Consider the following 9,750-nt stretch of genomic DNA (forward strand, 5'->3'; position numbering starts at 1 on the left):
TATAACAAATATGGTCGGATAAATACAACGAGATTCAAAGCATTGATATATGAGTGTAACTCAAAATGTAAATGTGATGACAATTGTTCTAACAGAAAGATCCAAAAGGGTCGTCAGCTTGACTTAGAAATATTTTGTTCCGATAGCAAGAGCCTTGGGTGGGTTAAGGACATTACAACTCAGAGATACAGAGCATTTGAAATGCATCGGGTCATATTAGTGCTAAATATGTTAGGGTCAGTTTTTGAATTTTTATTTTGAAGAAAATATATTGTTGAGATCTTATAGTTAATATTGCATTTTATTTAGCTTCTTTATCATTATGCTATAAAATAGTTGATTGAATTTTGTCAAAGGCTCTGTATCTCTGTTACAATTCAAACCAAAAGGTTATTTCATTACTCATTATACTCGAGAAATAATATCAATAATCGAGTCCGAGAAGAGATCGTCGACATACCTGTTTGATCTGAGCTGACACTTACATTCCGATGACGGCGTATAAACATAAGTTGTAGACTCTTCTCGATATGGAAATATTACACGATTTGTCAACCATTCGTGTGAACCACAATTGTCGCATATTGTTTGCGTGGACCACGAGATCTTCTGACCCTTTGTTACCAATGATTGTCTTAATCTCAGAAATTGATTTTAAATCGTACAAAGTGTTTACTTATGATTATTCTATGAATACGAGTGGCAACCAAATGTAAAAATCAAGATCAAGTGTGAATGTGGAGCAGAAAAGTGTATAAATTTCAAAACTATTTATACAATATATCAATATTGTTGAACTCAAACGGTAAGATTATTCTTACAGTAGTTGTTTAATAAAAAATATTAGATATATAAAATTAATATTAAAAGAAATTAATATTTTACAATTAATTTTTCACCGGTAATTGAAAACATATGCGTATATTTTAATAAGTAAGTAAGTCAGTAAAGTAAGTCAAATGAAAAATTGTTATCAAATATCTAATTACATATATATATATATACTATATAATTAAAAAAGCAATTACTATTCTAAATTCATTAAAACAACTTTCACCACATTTAAAAAACCAATCACCACTTTCTAACCTCACACACACCACTCACATAACCCCAAACTAACCCAAATTTATTATCAATATAATGGTATAACATATAAATACAATATATATTTCAATATCTGTTCATAATTTATGATAATGCAAAAACGCATTCAAGGATTATTAATAATTATAACAATAATATATTATATTGTGACGGGTGTGGGGTTGACTTTCCCGTCATTGAAGCGAAGCTTTGATGAAAAGCCAATGTTGAGTGTTGTTGTTGATGAATGAGATGAAAATAATTAATAAATAATATTAATTAAGGTGAATGTTAATTAGGTGCCGTCACAAGTGCATATAATCACATTGAAATATAACTTAATTTTATTTAAAGTTAAAACACATTGAAATAAATAGGGAGTACACAGTGTTCCATTACAATATAATATATAGAATATAGGATAACTATATAATGAAAAGCAAGAGATGCGTGCTTTTTGATAGCAAGCGAGTAACTGATAAAGTAATGGATGCAAAGCATTATTATATAGTGATTCTACTAATCAATAAATGTACTGTCAAGGTATGCTTCTAGAATATTCTATAGTTACGCAACTGGTAATGCAGTGACATAACCAGAGCACAGGAATGCTGTGATTGACAGGTCTATGGGATTTACATGTATTTTTATACCGATTGATAAATATTTAAACTATAAATAATTATGTATTGTGTCTTACATGGTTGTGTTCAGTATGATGTGTAGGTATCGGCACCAAAATAATATTCACAAAAATATTAATAATTAACAAATTATTGASTAAATTARAATCACAAAAWTCAYAAATATTATTGATTAWTATAGGATGCTATATATAATGTACTGTATGTATACACATAGAACACAGTGTTGACTCTMCGCTAGCATCATCAACTGGCAATGCATTATAAAGCATACGGAGAGTCGAAGCACTATCGGTTAGGCTTCTCCGCGTAGCTCTATGTGTGAGAGAGTCACTGTATGTGAGACTGCGTGTTGGTGTATATGTGTGAGTGTATGTCTGTGTATACAATAATAAATGTTTTTAATAATAATATATTTTATAATATAATAAATAGTATTTAATTAAATACTAGTTCATCACAATATAAACTCTTATAAAAAAATCTTAATTATTTATAGTCATAGACATGGCAGTGCTTTAATCCGTAGTTATTTTTTTAAAATTTTATTAGAGTACCTAATAATAGTTGGCGAAAAACATATATTCAAGATTGGCTTAAATTAAATTAAATTAAAAAAATATATAAAGAATATAAAGATATATAAAGATAATAATACATAACTTTAAAATATAAATATATGAAATAATGAATTCACTAAAAAATAGTGTATCATAAATATCAATACAATACAAAATAAATGATTAAAATTATAGTTAAAATGATTGTTGCAATGATGTGTGCAATAATATAATATTATATTAGTTTATATTATTATTACAAAATTTAGTAACCAATTAAACCTAAATAAATTAATTACAACATAATATAAAAAAGTCTAAAAAAATATATTGAAAATCATGGTATAGTATGTACACGAATACAAATTTATTTTCATTGTTTTTCATTTTAAATACACTTATTATACATCAAAAAAAATATTTAAAAATATATTAATTTTTAAGTGTCACTCATAATGAGTTTTAGGCTGCACTTTGATATTTGGGTCGCGCCGGAGGCGGGGTGGGTGGTATAGGTAGATAGTACATGATGTCTAGTATACATATGTAAAATATAGGACATCGCAAACTAAAGGTTAAAAAGTTATGAACTTTTAAAATTAAAAAAAATATATTTTTTGCAAGACTTACTATTTTTTGAACCTAACCTAAACTAACATAACCTAACCTAAACTAATTTAACCTAACCTAACCTAACCTAATTAACCTAACCTAACCTAACCTAACCTTTATTAACCTAACTTAACCTAACCTAACCTAACCTAACCTTAATTAACCTAACTTAACCTAACTTAACCTAACCTAACCTAATCTAACCTAACATAACCTAACGTAACCTAAACTAACCTAAACTAAACAAACAAAACAAAACAAAACGAACTTAATTTAATATAAAGTAACATAACAAAAAAATTTTATTCAATAACTTTCAAATTACATTTTATTTTATATACAGTATTAGAATGTACAAGTATTTATAGGACACACATTTTTGATGTCTTTAATCATTTGGTCAAACGGATCAATGTTATTGCGACGACAATCCCGGAACCACAGATATTCACATAATTTCATTGCCAATTGATCGCTACGATATCTTCTTGTTGTAAGTTTGTACTTCATTCATTTCCAGCTGAAGAAAATATACTAAATTACTGCTATTTATATTTACTATATATTGAATTTTTTAATTAAAATGTTCATAACTCCTTAACCTTTTGTTTGCGATATCCTATATTTTATATATGTATAGTACACCTCAAGCACTACCTACCTATAGCCACCTCCCGCACCTTTGGCGCGGCCCAAATATCAAAGTCCTGCCAAGTTTTATTTTATTTGTAAATTACTTTTTAATTTTACTAATTATTTTTCGTTTAGCGTTTAGTTTTTATAAAAATTAAATAAATAAAATTATTACCATACTGTAAAATATATTAAATGATAAAAAAAATAAAACTGTTAAATTGATTATTTAAAATAGTTAGCAATCCCACTTATTTACTCAATGTTTTACAAGTTTAAAAAATACTTAAAAAAAAGTAATTCAAATCAATTCAAATATATAAGCATAAATAATATTTTTAATTTTTCAATTTAATAATAAAATTATAAATATAAAGATATAAAGATACATAACTTTAAATTATATCTTTATTTTAGGATTTAGAAAATAATAATTAATTATAACTTTATTAAATACTGTAGTTATTTTTGTTTAACTATTTTAACCATCACTAAAACAAAATCATATTATTATTTACTTAATTAATTCAAACCATAATTAAAAATTCTTGAATTTAATAAAATAATGGACTTTTGGATATTTTTATTGTTAAAATAATTGTTAATAAAAATATCTATATAAACCATTATTATTATTATTATTTAATCAAATATTTCATTTTTAACTAAATTTCTATAGTATTTACGGTCCACTTTCCCAATGGATGTCCGATGAATGGTATCGACAAACACAACACCGGCTTTCAAGTGCTTAGTATTGGCCAACGTATCTAAAATAATAATAATAATAATAATTAAATAATATTAAGTATATAATTAAATAATAATTAAATAATAATAAGTATATAATTATATAATAATAATTATATAATTAAAAAATAATAATTATATAATTAAATAATAATAATTATATAATTAAATAATAATAATAATAATAATAATGCTTATTATTATTATACAGTAATCATACAAATCATTTGACCCAAAAAAAACAAATACCTGCGACAAAATCTATAATATCATTAGCGGTAACTGTATGTCCCTGTTTGATGACTACATAAGCTCGTGGCCAATGATTATCGGCTGAATTGTTGACACCGACAATGGCTACCTCACTAACGGCCGGATGGGTCAACACAAACATCTCGATTTCGACGGGACTGACATTCTTATAGTGATTGTCAATAAAAATGTGCATCACTTCTCTCAGCCGATCCGTTATGAATAGCCGTTCCCTGTCGTCATAGTGACCGATATCGCCAGTCCTATACCAACCGTCCTCATCGATGACTACACTGTCTAACCGATCATTGCTATCCAAATAACCCATAAACAGTTTGTTACCTCTAATACATATCTCGCCGTCTTGATTAGCACCCAATGCCTGACCGGTAGACAAATCGATAATCTTGAGCTGACATCCCGGTGCCACTTGACCCGCATTACCCGAAACAAACTCATCATTACTGTTGTCAAATGCATTGCCAATGGTTACCCAAAAATACTCAGTCATAGCGTATTCTGTTATGATATTAGATAATAATAATAAACTATAGATTATTATAATTTAAGTAAATAATCAAAAAAAAAATTAATTTTTGAATAAATTAAGATAAAAATTAATTTAATTTATTTATGTTATACTTAAATCTATTAGTTATATTCTACTTAAAAACAATAATAATAATAATGTTTCCACAAGTGGTTACAAATAGATATTCAGTCATACCGTATGCTGTTATGATTAGATATATTATATAAATATAACATAAATTATTATTATTATTTAAATTAGTTATCTAATATATTATTATTAATAATAATATTTTTGTTTGTTTATCAATTAATATTAACATATAATATAAATTTTATTAAAATTATTAATTTAGTTTATTTAATTTATATTAAATATATTTATAATTATATTGTAGATTTTCAATTTAACAAAATAAAATAAGAAAAAATAATATAAATTTTAAATCATATATTCATACTTTCAATGAATTTGATACCATATTTTTCGATAATTTGTTGGGCAATATGACCGGGAAAGGCGGCCCCACCGGTAATCATCAGCTGCAGACTCGACAGATCATAATTTTCGGCCAAATTGCCGTCAATCAGACTTCGGCCAAAATTGGAAAACAACGACAGTATTTGGATCCGATATCTTTCAATAGACTTGAACAGTAGATCGTCATCAAACTCGCCGATTATGACTAACTGTGCGCCCGATATCATTAACAACGGTATATATACTGTACCCGATATATGACCGAACGGATAGAGCATTGCGCATACAGTTTGCTTGTTTTTGGACGTGTTGTTGTTAATTGAGGACATGGAAAATGTTATCTCCTGTGCCGCACCAATGAACATACGGTGCGGTATCATTGCACACTTGGGTCGGCCACTACTACCCGACGTATGTATCAGAATCAATGGATCCGTATCAGGATTGACCTCAAAGTAGGGTATTTGCGGTAATTGTTGACCACTACGACTACCCTCGACTAACAACTGTCCATATGTTGTATGTTTGATATCCTGGTGTTGTTGTTGTAGTTCGCCATCAAATACGACAACAAGTTTTACGGGATTCCTGGTGTTACTGGTGTTGTTGTTAGCGTCAAAAACATGTTCAAACTTATGATAGTCTTGATTGGTTGTGACTATAATGTTAGTACCGGCGCTCAGCACCTCTTCATGAACTTCGTAGCTCTTGAATGTAGGACTCAATGGCATAAATGTTAGGCCCAATAGTTTAGCTGAAAACCGTAGGATTGACTGTTGAATAGAGTTTTGACCGGAAAATGCTATCCTATCCCGTTTGGTGACCCCATTGGCGATGAGAGCCATACCTATATTGTTTGCACGTGTTTTCAGATCGCCAATTGTTAATCGTTCATCAGTACGTGCGTCGATCTATTTGATTGTTTTTATTAAACATTTTCACCAAAAAAAAAATCAAAAAAAATTAAAATTAAATTTTGAAATTCTGACTATAGATTCGATTAGAGAACTATAATAATAATATATTGAATTTTTTTTTAATTAATAATCATATAATGTATCAAAATATCTCATCAGAAACATCGGTTAAAATGGCGGATAAATGAAAAAAAATTCAAAAAATCAATTTTTTTGAATGTATAACAAATATAAAATCTTTCCTGTAATGTCTACTGTCTTTTTATATTAATATAGAGTAGAAAATATATTATATTTGATACCCTACATGACTAAAATTGATTTTATTTTACATTTTGAGTCACTAGATACCCTACATGACTAAAATGAGGTTATTTTGTTATATTCTCATTTGATACCCTACATAATTAAAGTTGAGTTTATTTTGACATACTGTAATTTGATACCCTACATAACTAAAGTTGAGTTTATTTTTTGTCAGTTATCAAAGTAATAAATAAATTTATGTTTCATATTTAAAAATAAAATTTTAATTTGATAAATATTAAAATTAAAAATATAAATTAACTTACCAAACAAACTAGATCATCTGATAATTTATTTAGTTTGTCCCATAAATATGTGCCAACAATTTTGAATGGACTTTCAACAGGGATTTTATTTGAATATAAAATATTATTTTTAATCGGCATAATTGAATAGTTGAGTTTTTATTCTAATTATTTTTACAAAAAATTAAATATTATTTATTTACTTTTGTAACTTAACTTTTGTAAAAAAAAATTATTTAAATATATTTTAGCAATAGTTTGGCTGTTTGTAAGAATTTTTAAATGAATATATATATATATTTAATTAGTTTATAACACATATACTCACTTATTTATTATATAACTTTATAATATATTATATAAGTTTATATGATATTATTTAAATTTATATTATAATTAAAAAAAATTAGTGCCAATTCATTTAATAACTAAATCAATTACTTAATAATTTTTTAAATATAAATTTTGCTGTATTACACAAATACAAAATAATTTATTGATTTGCAATGTAAACACACTTAACATTAATCACAAAAAAATATTATTGTCAGTCATAATGAGTTTACGTTACATTTTATTTGTAAATTAAAATAAAACTATTTAATTTTTGCTAATTATTTAGTTTAGCATAATAATTTAATATCAATTATTATACTAATAATTATGACATGTGCATTGTATATGCGTGGATGTATTACAACCAGGGTTTTAAGTAAATAAATGCCTGCCCTGGCAATGCCCAAATAGATGCCATAGATGCCTGGCATTTTGGGCATCTATTTTATTTGCATGTCACATTAAATTGCCAAAAAGCAACTGTATTTATAAAAATAATGTAATTTACTTTTTTTTAGCGTGTTAATTAAATTTACAATTAATATACTTATTTCCAATGATATTACCTTTATATTAAAGATATTACAAAACAAATATATAGATAAAACAATGTTTTATAAATAAATAATATAAAATCATAGTAATAGGTGTCATCACCTGAAAATAGATGCACAGGGCATGGCAGAGGCAGGGCAGGCATTTGGCAAAATTGGCATTTATTGTTTATGTCTGCCACATTTAAAACCCTGATTACAACTCATTTGTGTCACGAAAAACTGATGCTTTTATACAGCTATGCATATGTGAAGTACTTAAACAATAATTTATATACAATTAATTAAGTGATTAGTCAATTGTTTGTATATTGAAAATTGATAGTTTTAAAACGTGTTTTAATTTAATTTTTAAAATAAACATTAGTATTAAATGCTATTATTTAAAGTAATGTTTTTTTTTGTGTGTGGTTATTTACTTTATTAAAATAACCTAACAATAACCGTATAATTTGAGATACAAATTAATAAAATTTGAAATAATTCCCAATTAGTAATTGGAAATAGCGATAAACAATAGAAACCAATTGTCGGTCCACTCAGTCGTCCGATAAATGTTTCGCATTTCAAGCGCTGACCTAACGTCAAGTGCCGACCCTTACGACGATTATTAGCTAACAGTGAAAACATTATGGCATACGGTTTGTGTGCTTTGGCCGGTACTTTACCGCACAGATGGCCAATCAGTAAACCAGTTAACATTAATAATAGCGTTATTGAAAGCATTATAATCCTTAATAATTGACTGGACTGGCGATGACTGCTCTCATAGATTAGTAACAGTCCGACAGTTGTGCCAAAAATATAAATAACAAATATTGCTTTTGATAGTAAATGGTTAGTCCTATCGATCAGCACAGTTAGCTTATTGTGTTTATCAATAGTTGACAATAGTTTTTTGGATCTATTTATTTGTAAGGATTTGTGACAATGAATTTTTTGGTTTAGTAATTGTTTGTTTAATATGGAAAACATATCGTCCAATAAAATACCATAAACTATAGCGCATACTATCAATACATACATATAGTTTAAACCATTAATTAGATCGATGGCAGTGATTAACATTGAGATAATAATATTGGTTAGATTATAGTGTAGGTGCCGATCATAGTAGGCCATAATCAATGGGACAGTTTGAAATAAGTATAGACAACAAAATATTGACCAATTAATGTATTTATTGGGAAATGTTATAACAATTAGATAGTATAATAGTTTTTCAAATATATTAATGCTATTCAAATGTGTTTTATATTTGAATATATTGACAAAATTGTTGATTAGTTGATTGAAATAATTGATTTCAACCAATTCATACCATAAACATATATACGATATCATTATTATAGTTAATTGTATTAAAACAAATAATGTTAGACTCAATTGTGAATTTCCGTACAGATATGTTGGATCGCATAGCAAACGGTTAAGCCATTGATAATCATAATTTGTAACACCATTGTTATCATCAGTTTCATAGCCATTATTATTAATAGCTCTGTTGGCTATATATAAACCGATTGTACGACAAATAGATAAAATTGAATTAATTTTTAACAATAAACTAATTACCAAATATTTGTTATCAACAATGCGATAGCAATTTATTATATACCGATTGTGTAACCATTTAACCAGTTTATGGGCAAAACGTTTATTATAATAATTGCTCATGGTTAATTATTTTAGTTAACATTAGTAACCATTTAGTTAACAAATATTTAGAAACATATAGCACTAAAAATTTATATGAAATGTCTAACTATTATATAATAAAAGTTCATTTAAAATAGTTTAATAAATAATTATTACAAAATATAATATTTTAAGATATATTTAT

At 26.5% G+C, this 9,750-nt stretch overlaps 1 protein-coding gene across 1 annotated transcript; it reads right to left on the bottom strand.

Annotated features, from left to right (window-relative positions):
- Positions 1–481: 481 nt before the first annotated feature.
- LOC128952629 (uncharacterized) lies at positions 482–6,394 on the bottom strand. The gene is made up of 3 exons (XM_054298048.1): positions 5,530–6,394; positions 4,535–5,056; positions 482–615 (listed from the first exon to the last, which is right to left on the bottom strand). Exons 1-3 carry the CDS (start codon positions 6,392–6,394, stop codon positions 482–484), a joined length of 1,521 nt encoding a protein of 506 aa, XP_054154023.1.
- Between the last annotated feature and the right edge of the window lie 3,356 nt (positions 6,395–9,750).

The sequence above is a fragment of the Oppia nitens genome, unplaced genomic scaffold, assembly GCF_028296485.1.
Source record: "Oppia nitens isolate AA-2021 unplaced genomic scaffold, nextdenovo-longstitch-racon4-pilon3 scaffold1_pilon_pilon_pilon, whole genome shotgun sequence".
NCBI classification, from domain to species: Eukaryota; Metazoa; Arthropoda; class Arachnida; order Sarcoptiformes; family Oppiidae; genus Oppia; species Oppia nitens.